This window comes from Carlito syrichta, unplaced genomic scaffold (assembly GCF_000164805.1).
Source record: "Carlito syrichta isolate Samal-C Ts95f unplaced genomic scaffold, Tarsius_syrichta-2.0.1 Scaffold304694, whole genome shotgun sequence".
Lineage (NCBI taxonomy): Eukaryota > Metazoa > Chordata > Mammalia > Primates > Tarsiidae > Carlito > Carlito syrichta.
Genome location: NW_007248790.1, coordinates 81,219 through 101,110, shown reverse-complemented (window position 1 = coordinate 101,110; position 19,892 = coordinate 81,219). Strand labels below are relative to the sequence as shown.

The 19,892-nt window shown below is 34.4% G+C and overlaps 1 protein-coding gene across 3 annotated transcripts in view; it reads left to right on the top strand.

The window, feature by feature from the left end:
* Nucleotides 1-19,892, top strand: part of APC (APC, WNT signaling pathway regulator) — a 131,127-nt gene that overhangs the window by 44,577 nt on the left and 66,658 nt on the right. For all 3 annotated transcript variants that reach the window (XM_021713715.1, XM_008060673.2, XM_021713716.1), the window contains 3 exons: nt 9,605-9,689; nt 10,465-10,666; nt 18,329-18,437. In XM_021713715.1, the coding sequence (XP_021569390.1) occupies nt 9,605-9,689; nt 10,465-10,666; nt 18,329-18,437 (396 nt within the window). The remainder of the gene's footprint in view (nt 1-9,604; nt 9,690-10,464; nt 10,667-18,328; nt 18,438-19,892) is intronic.

Genomic DNA, 19,892 nt, shown 5'->3' with positions numbered 1-19,892 from the left:
AATTTTGCTCCTCTTTTACCTTTTATATCCAGTATCATAAAGGTTCAGCCTTTTACTCATGTGTGCTATTCTATCTTTCTGTCAATCTTTTTTCTACTCTGGTTACCTACTTCTATGGTAAAACTGTCTCCAGCAATAACCGATATCCAAATACCTACTTAAAATTCTTTTGGAAATAAGGTAGACTATAAACAAACATTTTAAAACTATAGGTGACTCTAAAAATACCTGAATTGGTTTCCTCTAATAGGTTAAAAAAGAGTAGTTTGGTATTTTAACACTGATCAACACAATACTTCTCAAATTGTTATTACATGGTATGTGTTTTTTAAAGTTTAAAAGTTTAGGATTAAAATATTATTTCATCTACTTTGATATGGTATATTTTGCAGAGAACTCCTGGCAGGCCTATCCAAATAATAAATATCTTTTTTGTAGTACAGAACTCTGATGTCTTTTCTTTTAAGTTTTTATTTAACTACTGAAGCAAATTCACAATTCATTTTTGGAAATATTTTGACTTACCCTCAAATCCATCTCCATGCTGAAGTAGAGGGTCTCTCACAGTGACAAGTCACACCCTTAAATTTCTGCAGTAGATTATCAGGTTAACCATTTACTCACGTGGGTACAGGCTGTGTATCCCTTATCCAAAATGCTTAGGACCAGAAGTGTTTTGTATTCTGGATTTATAAGAAAATTTTGGAATGTTTGCATTAATCCAGAAATCCAAAGTCTAAAGTGTGCCAATGAGCATTTCCTTTGAGTGGCATATATACTACTCAGAAAGCTTTGGATTTTGGAGCTTTTCAGATATAGGATGATCAACCTGTATACATCAGAAAGAGTGGCACTTCAGATAATGCCTGAATTCAACCATGAATCGATTGTTATTCAACATGTACTTATGAAGACATCCTTGCAAATCCATTCATGTATTTCATGGATTAGATACATAGTATCATAGCAATTACAGCCTTACAATGAAATTATATATGTGTCTCTTCATTAAGAAGCTTTATGCTGGCTGGGCATGGTGACTCAAGCCTATAATCCCAGCACTTTGGGAGGCCGAGGTGAGAGGACTGCCTGAGCCCACAGGTTCAAGACCAGCCTGGGCAACATGATGAGACCTTATCTCTACAATAAATAAAAAAATTAGCTGGATGTGGTAACACACACCTAAAGTTACAGTTACTTGTAAGACTGAGGCGGAAGGATCGCCTGAGCCCAACAGGTTGAGGCTGCGATGCCTGGGAGCGTGCCACCGCACTCTAGTCTGAGTGACAAAATGAGACTCCAACTCAAAAAAAATAAAGAAGCTTTATGCTGTTCTAGAGCAGGAACCCTATTTTGTCTTAGAAAATTGCTTTGTGTAGACACTTTTGAGACCATCAGCATATCCTACATTGAAGTTAATCCAAAATGATGTTTATTTCCTTAAAATCATGTATTAGACTTTGGAATATATTATCTTGAATTATGTTTCCTGATCATTAACCTATTTACCCCAAAGAAAGGCAAGGCAAGGCATGTCTCCTCCAACTAGATTATTTAAACTAAGGAAGTCTAAAATTTATGCAGCAGTACCATCTAGTGGCAAAAGAGGAAACTGCTTTGCTATTGATTACATAGCAGTGTGTGTGTGTTGTGTGTGGCAGCCAGGGAAATGATGTGTATTAAGGGTTAGGGAACTATGAACTCTGTATTTTTTAGGGTATTAAGGAAATAATTTATTTTTGAAGTACAATGATGGCATTGTGGTTGTGCTTAGAAATAATTTCTTTAAATATACATGTTGGAATGTTTACAGAATTATATGTCTGAGATTTGTTTTCAAAATAAGTTTTGGGTGGAAGAATGGAAATAAAAGAAGTGAGTATGGGTGTAGATGAAAGAAGATTGACCATAAGTTGGTACTTATTGAAGTGGGGTGTGAAAATACATGGAGGTGTATTATAATATTCTCCATACTCTTGTATGTTTGAAATTTTTTTGTAATCAAAATAAAATGGAGATCGCATGGGGTTTAGATGACCTAGAATCAGATAAATGCAAAATTACCTAAACTAGAAAAGTTTGCCAAAATTGTGCTAAGCTTAAAATTGTGTACTGTATTTTTTACTCCAGGGCTAGAACTGTTTAAACTGACTTTAAAATGCTGAGCAAAGCAACCAGGTAAATATGGTTGTATAGAGATATAAAGCATTTGAGCTAAAAGATGGCATGGTATAGGAAGAATTATCTGTCGACAAATTATTAATGGAGCATTAATTTGTATCTTTACTATATTGTGATGACATGTTTATACATGATCTATAAAACTGTAAAACCATGTAAGTGTAAAATATTTATCTTTTCAGAATGTGAAAAAAATTCAAATTGACACATTTTATAATATATTTTGAAGATTTAATAATCAAATGTATTTATATCTGGTAATGAAAGAATCTATAACTGTGATGTACTAAGATAAACAAAAGTGGGTCAAATAGCAACCCCCCCCAAAAAATAACACAACTGCTGATAGATAAATATTACTGATATGACCGCAGCATATTTTATCTCTAGTGAATAATTCCCTAATGTTCCTAAAATCTTAAAATGTTGCTAAAACAATGTGTGATTGCATGTAATTTTTCTAACTGAGCTTCTAGAATTTATAAATACAAATGAATATTTTCTACTACATATATATTTTAAAAGCTACCATTTCTCAAAAGCACTTCTTGAAACATTTTGTTTGAAACTGTGATGCAGTTGTGATGCATTTTCTTTTTTAACTCTTTGAAACTGAGAGCTCTAGGTTATATGCAGTATGCAACCCCAGGTGGTCAGTCCCACTCAGCAACTAGAAAATACAGGATAAAATACAAAAACCATACTTAAAAAAAAAAATTAAGACATAAGGTTTATTAAAGGAAAGATGTGTTGTGAAGGGCACAACAGGCAGGGCAGCAGTGAGGGTGTCTGCTATCTGCTGCCCAATACCTCACTTAAAAGACATTGGAGAACTGTGGAAGTGTTAAGAAGTGTATAATTCCAGTGAACTGAGATTACTGGTGATTTTCTTCACTGGAGATATTGATTCTGGATATGGACTAAGATTCATCATTGGCATAGACAGAAGGACTCCACTGGGGGAAAGAAACTATTGGAGGTCTTGACAAAGATGAGAGTAAATGTGAAGTATTGGCATTTAGAGGAACTACAAATGCATGGCTAATTTTACCATGGAACATTGGCTGAGTCTTGTTGTGATGTATTAGGTTAGGGTTGGACTAAAAAGGCAGAATGCTAGAAGACAAAGCCCTGCTATAGGGAGAGATGCATTACTTTTTCAAGTTTGGAAAATGTCTTGAGTTTTCCTCTGAAGACATTTGTCTGAGATAGAACTTTGTGGAGCTGGAGATTAAAGACCTAAGATCACAGTCTCCAAGAGACAGAACTTTTAATGCTAAATAGATAAGTGCCACTGGAGAATGAGGCTGAGATATAAAGGCAAAGTGAAATACCCCATATTCCTGCAATGCTTAGGAGACCTGTTAGAGGGAGACCTACACACCGTATCAAATGTGGCTGGTTTTCCATTCAAGACAAATGTCAGATTTTATAGCTGAATGGGATAAGACGTTAAGAGCTGAGAAGATGGAGCTTTCATATTTTCAATCTAAATATAAAGGGACACATTCAAGGAACTGGGAAAACCATACCAGATATGAACTTAAAACTGCAACAAGGTCCCAGTTCATTTTCAGTTTCTGATTGGATTAAGGAGATCAGACCCCCAACAGTGGAAAGAGCAAACTCTCTTAAAGGAAATATGATCAGTCGTCTTAAGTCTCTTCCTCTTGTGTACATGATTGGCATATAGTCAAAAGTTATAAGAAATGCAAAGAAATGAGAATATCACTGATAATCAAGAGAACAAATAGATGATAGAAGCAAACCTAGAGATGATCTAGATATTGGAATTAGAAGTCAAAGATTTTAACATAAGTATTATAAATTTCTTGAGGGAAAAAAAGTGAATGAAATGATGGAAAATATTGATAGAATTGTAATCTGTAATAAAAAAGAATCAGATATTCTAGCATTTAAAATGTATTTGATAATAACTTATTAGGTGAGCTTGACAGCAGGTTGAACACAGAATTAGTGAACTAATGAGAAGACAGAATTAATGAACTTGAAAAAATGTCAGTAGAAAATATTCAAAGTGAAGCCCAGGGAGAATAAAAATGGAAACAGAGAAACTGTATGTGAGAATTAAGAGGGAGACAAGCAAACGTAATTGAAGTCTCAAGGCAGAGAGAATGAAGCAAAAACAATATTTGAACACCTAGTGGCTAAGAATTAATGTAAGTTGGCATAAAGTTATTAAAACAGTGTGGTATTTAGACTTGACTAATAGAGGAACCAAAATAGAATTCAGAAGAATGTCCACACATATGTGATCACCTGATTTATGACCAAGGCATCCCTGCAAATCAGTAGAAAGAGGTGATCTTTTTAACAAATGATGCAAGGGCAGTTGGATATCTGTATGGAAAAAAGAATCCAGAGCCCTACCTTATATCATATGCAAAAATCAATACAAGATGTGTTATAGACCTAAATGTAAAAGAAAAAACAAAATGACTTCTTGAAGAAAACATAGGTAATAGTTCATGTCCTGGGACTAGGCATTCTTTGCCAAAGCACTAACCATGAAAGGGGAAAAAACAATAAATTAGACTTTGATACTTTATTAAATCTAAAAACTTTTAGTTCATCAAAAGACTTTAGTATACTTCTAGAAGAAAACAGGTAGTATCTTTTGGACTTTGGAGTAGACAAAGTTTAAGACAAAAGATGAAACATAAAAGAAAAACTTTATAAAATGAACTTCATTAAAATTAAAAACCTATGTTTTTTTAAGAGATTTCATTAGGAAAATGAAAAGGCACCTGGGCACAGTGGCTCATGCCTATAATCTCCTTACTTTGGGAGGCCAAGGTGAGAGGATTGCCTGAGCTGAGGAGTTCAAGATCAGCCTGGGCAACATGGGGAGACCTCATCTCTACATAAATCAAAAAACTTGCCAGGTGTGGTGGCTCATGCCTGTAGTTCCAGTTACTTGGAAGGCTGAGGTGGAAGGATCACCTGAGCCCAGGGTATTGAGACTATGGTAGCCTTGATGATGCTACTGCACTCTAGCCTGGGCAACAGAGTGAGACTGCAAATCATTAAAAAAAAAAAAAAAAGAAAGAAAGAAAGGAAAGGAAAAGACAAGCCATTGAGAAGAAAATATTTGTAACACATATATCTGACAAATGACTTGGTTCAGAATATATAAGGAATTCCTAGAAACCAGTTTTAAAAAAAAAAAGATAGTCCAGTTTTAAAAATATAGCCCAAAGACTTAGAAAGATAAGTCAGAAAGGAAGATAAATGGCCAGTAAGCACATGAAAAGGGATTCAGCATCATTTGTCATCAGGGAAATGCAAAGACCATTTCACTCCTACTCAAATAACTGAAATTTAAAAGACTGATCACACCATATGTGGAGTGTTGGAATGCTCAGACATTGCTGGTAGGAGTATAAAAAAACCACTTCAGCAGTTTCTTTTAAAGTTAAATCCTGTGACTCAGCGTTTGAATCCCAGAAATGTATTCAAGAGATATGAATGCATATGTCCACTAACAGAATGAGCAAGAATGTTCATAGTGACATTCTACGTAATAGCCTCTAAACAATCCAAATGCTCCATTAAGAGGAATTAGGATACATAAATTAGTGTATTCATACAGTGGACTACTATATACTACACAGCATTACAAAATAATGAACTGATAATGCAAGAGCGTGAATGAATTTCACAGATACTGTTATGAACAAGAAACGTGAGACACAAGACTGTTTACTGTATGGTTCTATTTTTACAAAGTTCTATTTAGACAAAATTTGTTATATTTATATAAACGAATTTTAATAGATGAGCATGCCAAACTTCTGTTAAAGAAGTCAGAATAGTGCTCACCTCTGGCAAATGAAGATAAGGCACTCAAGAGAACCCTCTGAGGTGCTAGAAGTGCTCTGTATGGTGATTTCATAGGTATAGAAATTCACTGAATACTTAGAATTAGTATACTTTTTATATGTATGTTGTACCTCAATAAAACAGAAAAAAATTACTTGAGGTTAATTTTCATTATGGAATAGCCATAACTGTCCAAAGAAGACCAGTGAGTAATGTAAGTCATACTAGATGATATCATCTTAAGGCAAAGTAACTGGATGTGACTGTAAGTTAACGTGTACAGTTTTTGTTGGTGAGATTCATAACTCAAAGAACAAACAAAAATAATTTAAGTACATCATTAGAATAAGTTAGTAGCTTTCCAAGGTGTACTTTGAGAATCTTAAAAAATTTGCTAAACCTTAAATTTCAATAATTTTTTGCCTTTATGCTTATAGCTTTCATCAATAGTTTTTTAACAAATATGTACAGAAACTTTGAAAAATATGACTTTTTTACAAGTTGGGCATATTCACCTTTTTTTAGATTAGGAAATTAGACAAAAGAATTATCGAATCACCTTTTTAAAGAAAGATTCATTATCCTATCACCAGTGGTAGAAGTAACCCTTAAATAGTATATATATTTTCCTCTGTATATTTATACAACCATGCATTTGATGGAATCATATTTTGCAGTATGTGTGTTTCTGCATAATATATTATCATGTCAGAGTTTATATTTTTATAGTTGCATACTGTTTAATTGTATGACTAATGCCATGGTTTATTTAATTCTTGTTGGACATCTAAGCTTACTTGGCCTTTTAATTTCTTTTTTTAATGTTAATTTAATTTTTTATTATTAACACCATTAATGTACCATTAGTTTTGAACAATTAGATATATGTTCTATGGCATATCAAGGGTTTTTTATTGCAGTTTTAAAACTCGTAAATCTTTATACCTTCTAAAAACATTTTTGTAATACATACTATTTAAAAATTAGAGAACAAACAAAAAAGGAAATTGCTTATAATCTCAACCTCCATGGAATAACATTGTTAACATCTTAGTGATTCTGTTTTCAACATCAGCACCACCTGAGAATATACTCAAAATGTAGATTCTCAGCCTCTACCCCAGACACTGAATCAACAGTCCATATTTTAACAAGCTCTTTGAGTGACACTGATCCTTGCTGAAGCTTCAGAATCACCACTGTAGGCTTTGGAAAAGTATCACCTGATCAAAGTTGTGCCTTAAAAGGGTCACTCTGACAGCTCTGTACAAAGTTGAACCATTTGGGAGATTATTTTAGTAACTTAGATAGGTTAGTACCAGAATAATGACAGTAAAAATATTAAGTAGCAGTAAGAGAGATAATAGAGATATAATCAACAGAATTTGATAACTGATTGTGGATGTGAAGGAGTAAGTACTAAGAATTTGAGCAGGAGGAGGCAGAGAAGGATAATGCCATTTAACTGAGAGAATACAAGACAAAGGACAGGTTTTAATGGCACAAAATGACAAATCAGTTCTGGACAATTAGATGTGAGGTGCATATCATTCAGATGTAAAATATCTATCAGTCAATTGGGAAAGTGAGTCTGAAGTTTGCAAGTGAGGTTAGGATTCAGTTATATAATTGGAAGTTACCTGCACAAGGATAGTTGTTGAATTGTGAGATGGGGAAGCATAGGAAGTAGGGATAGGATTTAAAGAGCATTGAGTGGGCATAGTGGCTCATGCCTGTAATCTGAGCACTTTGGGAGGCTGATGCAGGAGGATCACTTGAGCCCAAGAATTCGAGACCAGCCTGGGCAACAAAGGGAAACCTTGCCGTACAAAAAATAGAAAAAATTAGGTAGTCATGGTGGTACACTCCTGCTACTTGGGAGACTGAGGCAGGAGGATCATTTGAGCCCAGGAGTTCAAGGCTGCAGTGAGCTGTGATTGTACCACTGCTCTTCACCCTGGGTGGACAGTGTGAGACCCTGACTCAAATAAAAGAATCATTGAAGATGTACAAGCAGTAGCAGTGAATGGAAGGAGAATTGGGATCCTGGAAACGTAGCTTGCACAGATAGCTTGCAGTGGTAGTTCTCAAACTTTATGGATGAGATAGTGCCCTGAATTTTATAGTAGGCATTTTGGGGTACTCAACATTCCTTGAAGGGAGATATCCCTGTGCAAATTTGTTTTCTGTCTCACAGATGTGATGTACTCTGGATGTGATATTTTGAACATGAATACCAGTTACCTCCATGTTCTCACTTCTGCTTACCCAAGCCTTTCAAACGTCAACATTTGAAATCTGTTATTTGAAGGTCAGTTCCTAAGGTCACAGGCCATTTACTATTAACAGGGATTTTGTTTTTAGTGCTTACATGTCACTGGCAAGATAAACCAGTGAAACTATCATTGATTGCTACATTCACTTACCTTTTGACAGATTTTCTTTTCAGTGCATTTATGGATCACTTTAAGTTTGTAAATGTCCCGATATGCTGTCTTGCATTTGGAAAACCTAATTGGCCAAACAAAGAGCCATGCTGAAAGCTAGAATGCAATGCCTCTGTAAATGGAAAGTAATAGAAGTTACTATTAAGGAACATGCAGTAAAAGCCACAGTTCACAAATATAAGGATAGAGAAACTGGTAGAAGACAAAAGCTTCCAAAATTACTTGAGAAAAATTTATCAAGAAAAGATTTACATAGGAGAGAAAAGAATGGCATCAAAAATCAGGAGGAGCTGGGCATGGTGGCTCATGCCTGTAATTCCAGCACTTGGAGGCGAAGGCGAAAGGATTGCCTGAGCCAGGGATTTGAGACCAGCCCAGGCAACTTGCTGAGACCTCATCTCCACAGTAAATCAAAAAATTAGCCAGTCATGGTAGCGCATGCCTGTGGTTTCAGCTATTTGGAAGGCTGAGGTGGAAGGATCACCTAAGCCCAGTAGGTCAAGGCTACAGTAGCAATGAGCATGCCACTGCTCTTCAACCTGGGGGACAGAGTGAGACTTTGACTCAAAAAAAAAAGAAAGAAAGAAAGAAAGCCAGGAGGCAATGAGCAAACAGTTGAATATCCACTAAATATAAATTAGTATATCAGTAGAATATACTTAAATATATATAAAAGCTTGAAATTTACTACATCATTAAATAGCAGATAATGTGTTGATTTGGTGTTTTTTATGGTCATGTTGATACAAGTTTAAGAGACATGAATTCTAAACATATAACTAGCTTTTGTGGCTTGGGCCAAGTTTCTGGGTCTCAAGTGGTTTATCTGAAAAATGGGAATAATTTGCATTTTTGTGTTTTTTTAAAAGTCAGAGATGATGGATGTATCTTAGCATGCTCTGTATAGTATCTTGCAGAGATGGCCCATAACCACCATTATCACAAAATATCACTATTACTGCTATTGGGGTATGATTTATTATTCTTTATGTAACATGTAGAGTGCTTCATAGCATATGGCAGGTTTTCATAGTGTTTTCTCAGCATATCTAAATGCCAAGAAACAGAATCATATCTTGAAAAAGTTATTTAGAAGCTTATCATGTTAATATATTGTTGTTTTTTTTTAACAGGAAGTACTTAAACAACTACAAGGAAGTATTGAAGATGAAGCTATGGCTTCTTCTGGACAGATTGATTTATTAGAGCGTCTTAAAGGTAGATTTTTTAAAGATGTTTTGAAATAATTTTCTAGGCTCCAATTGTTAACTTTAGGTGTATAGTCCAAGGACAGCTTCTCATGATTTGGGTGTTGGCATCAGTTTTCTTGGTATGCAGATTGACCATCAGGCTGTAACTGTTAAAGCACAAATACTATATAATAAGTTTATTTGCTTGTCATTCTTCAGTTAAACATTTAACTGGCTTTGAATAAACTATTTTAGATTCCTTCCTGGATAATATTCAGCTATTTTTAAAGCTCATTGCTATTCTGCCAGCCACTAAATAGGACTTTAGTATTCTGTATGCCACAGACTATGCCCATTGTCTCAGAAGTATTTGTCTTCTTCATCCAGGATGGAAATGCTTTATCTTCTCACATACATAAGCTGATTATAAGTCACTTTTTAGTAGAATTTTAAAGGAATGTCTTTCTCATTTTGTTGCTTGAAAATTCCAATGTCAAAGTAGGGGAAGTGTTTATTAATAATTGAAGCTATGCAGATAAATTACTTTTGGGTTCCAAAATATTATCTAGAGGGAATTTTAAGGAAGGACATTTTGTCTGGTTATTCTTTAACATTCTCCTTTTTCTCCCCCCAACCCAAACAGACTTCGCAGGGAAAGTTCTAAGTACTTTTTTATTCAGTCATATATTTGTAGTTAAAATATGAACCTAAGATTTCACTTTTAAGACAATAAAATAGCATTAGGAATATTTTAGACCGTTTAAAACCGTTTTCATATAGAAACTTGATTTTCTTTTATTTAGAACTTAACTTAGATGGCAGTAATTTCCCTGGCGTGAAACTACGGTCAAAAATGTCCCTCCGTTCATACGGAAGCCGTGAAGGATCTGTATCAAGCCGCTCAGGAGAATGCAGTCCTGTCCCTATGGGTTCATTTCCAAGAAGAGGGTTTGTAAACGGAAGCAGAGAAAGTACTGGATATTTAGAAGAACTTGAGAAAGAGAGGTAACCTTTGTTCATTATTTAGTAAACATTTCATTGTATAGTAAACATTGACTTGTACTCTCCAGTTTATTTTTGTTATTTTGTGATATAAGGTATAAATTGCGAATTTATGGTAGGTGATAGCTAACACTTATAGAGTGTTTTTCATTTTATAACTAAAATATAGCATGTTAGTAATTGCACTTAAATCTAGAAATGTAAAAAGGACAGTTTCTTGGGATTTTAAGACTTCTATTTTATCACTTAAATACTTTGAATACTCTGTACATTGAGTAGTATACATGGTCACGATATTTATATCTGGTTAAAATATGCACTTGCTGGAAACAGTGGTTCTCACCAGTAATTCCAGCTACTTGAGAGGCTAGGGAGGGAGGATCACTTGAGACAGGGAGTTCAAGGCCATCCTGGGCAACATAGTGAGATTTGGTCTCTTAAAAAAAAGACTGATTTGATTGAACTTGTGGTTATCATTTGAACTATATGCATAAGATGCATAAGTTTTAGCATAAGATGACTCTTCATGCTGGAAGACCCTACTAACAGTGACCATAAATGAAACATTTTTAAATTTAATTACTTAAGTTGACAAAGAATAATTGTATATATTCATGGAGTACATAGTGATGTTTTGTTACATATAATGTGTAGTTCTCAGACCAGGGTAATCAGCATATCTGTAACCTCAAATATGTATTATCTATCTGTGTTGGGAACATTCAATATCCTCCTTCTCGCTATTTGAAACTATATAATATATATTGTCAACTACAGTCATCCTATAGTGTTATAAACCACTAGAACTTGTTCTTCCTATCTAGCTGTAATTGTATATTCTTTAACAAATCTCTCCCTATCCTTCCTTTCCCCTACCCTTCCCAGCCTTTAGTATCCTCTATTCTACTTTTTACTTCTATGAGATAAACAAAACGTTTCTTAATGTGTGACTTTCAATGTCTAAAAACAACATTGCTTGATATATGGAATGATTTCTGGTTCCTCATACCTAGTATATTAATTCTTCTCAAAGTTAAAATTACCTCACTACAGATACTAGAATATAGATTATTATCAAGAACTTTGTCGGATATTTTATGTCCTCTAAAAGATTCCTTATTGCACATATACCTTATTATCTTTGTATTCCTAAAAGTTCTATTAGACATTCAAGAAGTAGTAAAGTATGTGAATGCTACATGGTAGCTTTATGACCTTGGTCAAGTCATTCAATTTTTGTGCCTTTTTCTTCTGTAAACTAGAGCTGTGGTTCTACTTCTTGGTAATGTTGTGAAAATTGAATATTAATACATGGAAAATGCCCAGCATATTCACTAGAAGCAATAGACTTTGCTTACTTCCTTTCCTGTTTTTGATGTGCCCATCTATAAAAATAAGGATAATTATCTGGACCAGAAGTGATGTTAAGTTTTCTTTTACTTCTTAAGTTTGCATGAGTCTCTGTTTCATACATTGAACCTGGACAGTTGAAACACTATCCTGAAAAATAAGGAGTGATCTAGGGTCCGTAGTCTTCCATTAAGAAGCAAAGGGCAAGTGAGCTTACCACCTTTCTTAGAAACTTATTTTTTGGCTCATGTAGGCAAAGTCCTGACTTTATTAGCAGAAAAAATTTTAGAGAAAAAGATTCATTTTTGAAATAGGTTTACTGCAAATACTAGTAAGCCTAACAAATGTAGCTATCAGTAGTAAGGAATACTTGTAATAAAAATGTTCTTGATTTTCTGTCTTGACATTTACTTCTTGCCAGTCTTCCAAAGGTCTTTGGGTTTAAATCCACAAAAAGCTTATTTCTCTGTTCATACTTAAATGCAGTGATCTTCACGTGTTTATTTATTTTATAATACTGCTCTGATTAACTGTAAGGCAATGTTCTAACTTTTAACTGCAAGTGGAAAATACATTTCTGACTAAAATATTTAAAAGTGCTTTCCTCGTTTCTATTGTTACTATAAAAAGATGTCTTGTTTGTTTGTTTTCTCCCAGAATATAGCCCAACTTCTAATTCATGCATTATTACACACTATAAAAAGTTGCTTTATCTGGAGAAAAAGAGGTATTAGCATGGTGTTATTCAAAGGTTCTCAACCCTGACTGATCATTATTATCGTTAGGTTACCTTTAAAAAGCATCATAGGAGGATTGCTTGGGCCCAGAAGTTCACGACCAACTTAGGCGACATAGTGAGACATCATCTCTACAAAAAAAAAAAAATCAAAAAATTAGCCAGGTGTGGTGACATGTGCCTATAGTCCCAGCTACTCAGGAAGCTGAGGTGAAAGGATCTCCTGAGCTCAGGAAGTTGAGGCTACGGTGAGTCTTGATCGTGCCACTGCACTCCAGCCTGGGTGACAGAGTGAGACCTCAAAAAGAAAAGAAAAAATAAAAAGCATTACAAGTGAAAAGCATCAGTGTTCCTTTCCTATCCTGGGCCTTGCTTCTCATAAGACAGTTACTTTCATAACTAAATAATATGTTTATATAACTAGTTCTTGACTTACTGACTTTGGATATGACTTATTGACTCACTACTTTGAAAGATGAAAATTTGTTAAATTCACCCAATTATCCATCCAGTTTTTCATTTTCTACCAATTTTGATATAATTTGTATAACACATACATATACACATAAGCAAACATATATACTGTATGTTAGATTTATATGTGTTACCTTTGTAAATTTAAGTAACATTCTATTTATTTCTTTTTCCAACCTATGACTGTGTCTTTTGAAACCCCACTGTGTAAGAGTGACAACTTGCTGGGCATGGTGGCTCATGTGTGTAATCCCAAAACTTGAGGAGGTCTAGGCAAGAGGATTGCTTGAGCCCAGGATTCCAGACCAGCCTGGGCAACATTGCGAGACCTTGTCTCTATAAAAATAACAAAACTACACAGGTATGGTAGCACATGTCTGTAGTCCCAACTCTTCGGGAGGCTGAGGTGGGAGGATCACCTGAGCCCAGAAGGTCTAGTCTGCAGTGAGCTGTGATCATGCCACTGCACTCCACCATGGGTGACTGAGTGACATCCTGTCTCAAAAGATGTGGCAACTGTATGTTTATTCTTGTTTTTGTAGAGACTGTTAACAGTTATAATATGCTGGATATATTTGAGCATTCCTTTTATTTTTGTGAGTTCAGTATAGATATTGAAATCAAACAAGTATTTTTGTTATGACCCTGGAAATGTTGGCTACTGTGGAGTCAGTAGTATGTCAGAATTAATTTTTCTTCCCTATTGATAGAATATTATATCCTCTGTGCTACTTAGAGGAAGATGGTACTGTTTGGACTATGTCTTTCTTGTATAGCTCTTTGTTTTTTCTAGAGTTTCTAATTGTCTTTTTTTTAAATGTTGCTGGGAACAGAAACTTGTGCCTTTACCATTGTATTAGGATCTTCTAGTTTAACTTGCTTTGTAAAGAAATTTTTCCTGGCACCTATTAACGTTTCTGTTATAATTTGGACCACTTGCTTCCTAAGACTACCACAGAACTGCCATGCTCTTGTCTTTGCACTTCCATTTAGTCCTGATATATCTTGTGTCTTCTTGGTTCTTACTTTGTTGGAGGTAGATAAATTGAGTTCCTGCTTATGTGGCAGTATGTTTATTGTGCTCTCACACTTGATTGGTAGTTGAGATAGGTCTAGGTTCAAACTCATTTTTCTTCTTCATTATCAAGGTACTGATGAGAAGCTTGATACCAGTCTGAATCTTATTTCTTTTGTAGGTGACCATTTTTTCTTTTTTGAAACTTTCGACTGTCTTGGTATGCTGAACACTTATCATGCCCTTTTAATCTGGAAATTTGTTTCTTCAAGTTTTTTCTGTTTTGTTACTTCTTTGACAATTTTCTCCCCTCCTTTTTTTCTGTTTTCTTTCCAAACCTTCCTTAATTTGTGAATTAACTCAGTCTCTTTTTTTCTCATTTCCATATTCCCCAAGGTAAATGCTAGAACGTGGCTAAACCAGTATTTGTAACTTTATGACTTCAATTCTCTAGTCTGTAAAGTGAGCATAAGAATACCTCAAAGGTTGTGAGGATTAAATTTGGTTTTTTAAAGCCCTTAGCACTATGTCCAGTACATAGAGCATTCAATAATGCAAGCTATTGTCATTGTCATGCTAACTCTTAATTTATTTAACAAATATTTATCAAATGCCTAAATGTGCCAGCCTTTTCTAGGTGACCCCAAGTTAGAGAACTAAGATGACATGAGACTTACATGAAGAAGCATTTTTAAAGAAAATGGTTGACTACTGCAAAATGAACCTTTAATGTGCTAAACCCTAAAGATTCTACCTGTTCTGGGTCTAACATTAGTTTCACTTCTAAGCCTTAAGAACTGTTGTGTGAGGCACAAGGCCAGCTACTATCAAATTCACCATTGTTATCATTTTGGCTCAAGGCACTGTAACCTTGGCTTCCTCTGAGCGTTTTACTACAGCTTAATCTTATACTTGATAGTAACAGCTGTCCCTGGTATCCCTATCCTCCCCCTCACTTCACAGCTGCCACTGACATTGGCCTGTTAGGTTAGGCACTTTGAACACCCAGCTCTTATTTCATAAGCCCATTTACTGGAAAATAATAGAGGAAGTAGTAACATCACCATCTATTCCACTTTTTTCCCCAACTTGGAACTGGTAGGTCCTGCAGATCTTCACTAGAGAAAGCTGGCAAATAGAATCAGATCTCATCTTTATGTTACTTGTGGTACTCAGCTATGAAAGCAGTTCAGGCTTTCTCCAGTGCTTTCTCTTATTCATCTTGTCAGAAATGGGAGAGCAGCTTCTCATTCGTCTGCATGTTCCCCAAGGTTGCTATATCATAAGTAGGGGGCTTCCTTCCTTCCCATGTAGTCTCTCACTGTTGAAGTTGCCATGTCAAGAGTAAAGCCTTATTTCTTATATTAAAATTGCTTCTCAATAAAGGAAAGAAAATTTTAGCAAGAACAGAACCTTCCACATACTCATATTCGTACTCACTACTAAGATTCGTTCCTATATGTCCCAAGAAAATATCATCAAATAGAACTTTTAAACTAATAATAATATCAAAGTGGAGGACATCTCTCTGTGTATGACCAAATTCCAGAAGCTATAATAAAAACATCTACGTGAAAATCAAAATTTTCTACATGGCAAAAAACATTACAGTTGACCCTTCAACAACATAGGGATTGGGATGCCAACCCCCCATTCCTGCACAGTTGAAAATTTGTGTGTTACTCTGACTTCCCAAAAACTTAACTACTAATAGGCTACTGTTGACTGGAAGCCTTACCGATAACATAAATAGTCAATTAGCATATATTTTGTATGTTGTATGTATTATATACTGTATTCTTACAGTAAACTAGAGAAAAGATGTTATTATGAAAATCATAAGGAAGCAAAAGTGGATCCATGCAGTTTCACTTATATGTGGAACTGTAGATTAACCCTATGCCTCTTTTTTTCTCATTTTCTATGTTCTCCAAGGTAAATGCTAGAACATGGTTAAGCCAGAATTGTGGTTTTATAACGTCAGTTTTCCAGTCTGTAAAGTGAGCATAAGAATACCCAAAGGTTATAAGGATTAAATTAGATTTTTTTAAAGCTTTTAGCACTATGTCCAGTACATAAAAGTGTCCAATAGTGTTAGCTATTGTCATTGTCATGCTTACTACTGATTTATTTAACAAATGTTTATTGGATGCCTAATACATATAACAACTGTATAAACAAAGGGTCTGTTGTATCGACAAAGTTAAAAGACAAGTTATAAACTGAGAAAATATATATGCAACCCAGCAACTGACAAAGTACTATCATTCTCAATATAGAAGAGGTCCTATAAATGAGTAAGAAGTCATAGAAAAGGATACATGAATGGTTTTTAAATTTGAATAAAAAATGTATAACCACTCATATTAAGAGAAATCAAATTAAAGCCAGTGGTAAGCTGGGTTTTAGGGGGGAAAAAACCCTAGATATGCAAACATTAAAATTTAAAAATTGAATTAAACCCTTACATTGATGATGGTGGTAGCATAAATTTGTATAATATCAAAACAAGGGCAAGAAGTTAAAAATTCATATATTCAGGCCGGGCACAGTGGCTCATGCCTATAATCCCAGCACTTTGGGAGGCCAAGGTGAGAGGACGCCTGAGCCCACAGGTTTGAGACCAGCCTGGGCAACTTGGCAGGACTTCATCTCTACAATAAATCAAAAAACTAGGTGGGTGTGATGGCGCATGCCTGTAGTTCCAGCTACTTGGAAGGCTGAGGCAGAAGGATCGCCGGAGCCCAGCAGGTTGAGGCTTTGGTGACCAGGAGCGTGCCACTGCCCTCCAGCCTGACAGAGTGAGACTCCAACTCAAAAAAAAAATTTCATATATTCTAGGAATTTATCTTGTATAAAAGTTTGCACATTTGTAAAATGAAGTATATAAAAAGGTATTTAATGCAGTATTGTTTATAATAACAAAAAACTATGCCCTAAGTACTCACCAACCAAGAACTAGTTTGCGTGTGTCCCTGCATAGATTTATGAATACTGGGGAATTCATGGAATATTATGCAGTTAGTAAAAAATGCCTAATGTAGTTTGAACATCCTAAATTCAGAAATCTGAAATCTACAAAATCTGAAACTTTTTTTAGTGCTGACAAAATGTTCTACATAAGTGCTAATTGGAGCATATTATTTTCGTATTTGGGATGCACAACTGGTAAGTATAAGGGAAACTTTCCAAAATCTAAAATATTTCTGGTTCCAAGCATTGTAGATAAGGGATACTCAACCTGTACCTCTTTATGTTCTGATATGGAATGATTCCCAAGACAGATTTTTAAGTGAAAAAAAAGTAACAGGACACCATATACTCTAATAATATGCTACTATTTATCTTTAAAATGTACACACAAGTATGTACATATGTCCTTGCATTTTTATAGACTATCTCTATAAGAAATATACACAAGGAAATTGTAACAGTGGTAGCTCTGGAAAAGAGCCACATGAAAGGAGATAGACTATATTATAATGATCAGGTGTATTGTATCTTGTGTAGATTGTTGTTGCAAACATCATCAACTGCGTTGTTTAGGAATTACATAACAAATTCATCTTCAAATTCCAAGCCAAGAAGTTTTTCTCCCTCAGAATAACTTCCTCTTATTACAAATTGACAATATATTCCTTATTATTTTGGCTACTGAGAAACTGAAAGCCACATCTGTGTCCAAGGTAGTAGCTTCCTGTACTCTAGGTTTGTTTTCTGGCACATGTACTACTTTTCTTTATTGTACTTTTTTACTTCTGTACTAATTTTGGGTTTTGTTATAGCTGTGCTTTTCACTTAACATCATATTCTTAGGCTGGATAAAAATATGAAAAAAGCATTTGGATGAAATGTAAGTATTCTAGGAAGGATGATTACCAACTTATTTAGAAATAAAGCAAAACACTTTTGAATATTCAAAGCTTAATGATTATAATATTTTAAGTCCTACCTTTTGAAATTCAAATCAATTTTTTATTAATTCATTATTAATATTTTAAGTAGAAGACTTCACAGTAATAACTGGTAAGGATTACTCTTATGCAGCCTGTATTAACATTGTTTAAACTTACCTCTTTCTAAAAATTAGATCATTGCTTCTTGCTGATCTTGACAAAGAAGAAAAGGAAAAAGACTGGTATTATGCTCAACTACAGAATCTCACTAAAAGAATAGATAGTCTTCCTTTAACTGAAAATGTAAGTAACTTGGCAGTACAACTTATTTTAGACTTTAATAACTTGATATTTAAAAGCACCTAGGTTATCCATTAAAAATTTTCTATAGTTATTTGTACACTGTAATGTTTTATCCAACTTTAAACCTGACTATATAATAGTTAATTAATTTTTGTTTGTAAAGATGGTAAATACCATTTTGCTCAAGCACATGTTTATTTTAAGGTCTTAGTTGAGAAAATCTATTAAGTCTGAATCCTAAAAGAACCTCAGGATTCAACTGGACAATCAGTTTTTTTCTGTGTATTGAATTGCCAAACATACTCTGTAGAAATATGTGTGTCACCATCTGCCTATTTTTTTTTCCTTTGGTACTATATTACAGGAATCATGCCAGATAAAATAAAAATACCTCTGAAGATATTCCAGGTATAAATGCCAATAGCTATAGGCACAGATCTTAGTATTTTTTGCAGGTTTTTGACATTTATTTTGTGAAAATAACTATGCCTTAAAAAATTTTAATCCTATCATCCTCTGCCTCTCTACCCAGCCTCTCCGTGTCTGCTGTTTTATTCATGGAACGGGACATATAAGAATATTTCTGAAATACATTCATAATCTCAAACAAGACTGTGTATTTCAACTGTTGTCCTTAAATATTTCATACAATTTTTTAAGAAGAGAAAATAGACTAATTAAAATACAACTTGTTAGCTTAGCTTTCTCATTTTCTAATAGCACTTTTGAGAGAACATAATAGACACAAAGGTAAAAGTAAAAAGAGGGAAAACTTTTTCCAAAACATGTAGTTAACCAGATTTCCTGAGTGGGCCTTGACTGGCAGGAGCTGGAACTAGAAGCATAAGTGCTTACTCTTTTAGAATAATAATCTGAGGTTTTAAGAGGGAGAGAAAGGATTCTTCCTTCTGACAGAATCCTTAACATCTTCCTGGGAATTAAGTAGACACAAAAAGTGAGAGAACAGTTATTGGATAATTGTTAGCAGATGAAGATTAGGAATTTTGGAGGATTTGTCAGGATTTTAACTTTCGTAAAGAAAAATACCAAATTGTAGTTTTGCTCACCATTAACTTTGATAATTAGAGAACATACAAAATCCAGAATCCAGCTGTCTGCCTGAAGTCAGGTTCAGGAAAGCATTTAGGACATCTCAAAAGCAACTAGTTACTATCTGAAACAAAGATCAGTTGTCAAATGAGTTGAATATTCCCTACTAATTTATTAAATAATCATATTCTATTTAATAGGATATATAAGACATTATTGTGGACCATTGGCAACATTAGTGAATTTATTTTATAACTTTTTTTACATTTAATTTCACAAAGTTTGCTTTTATATTGGGAAGCCAAGTTAATGAACCTTTCCTATGGAAATACCCACTTATCAAGATAATTAGATATTACTTGAAACGTCAGCTCTAAACCACATTATTGCCATATACTATGTCAT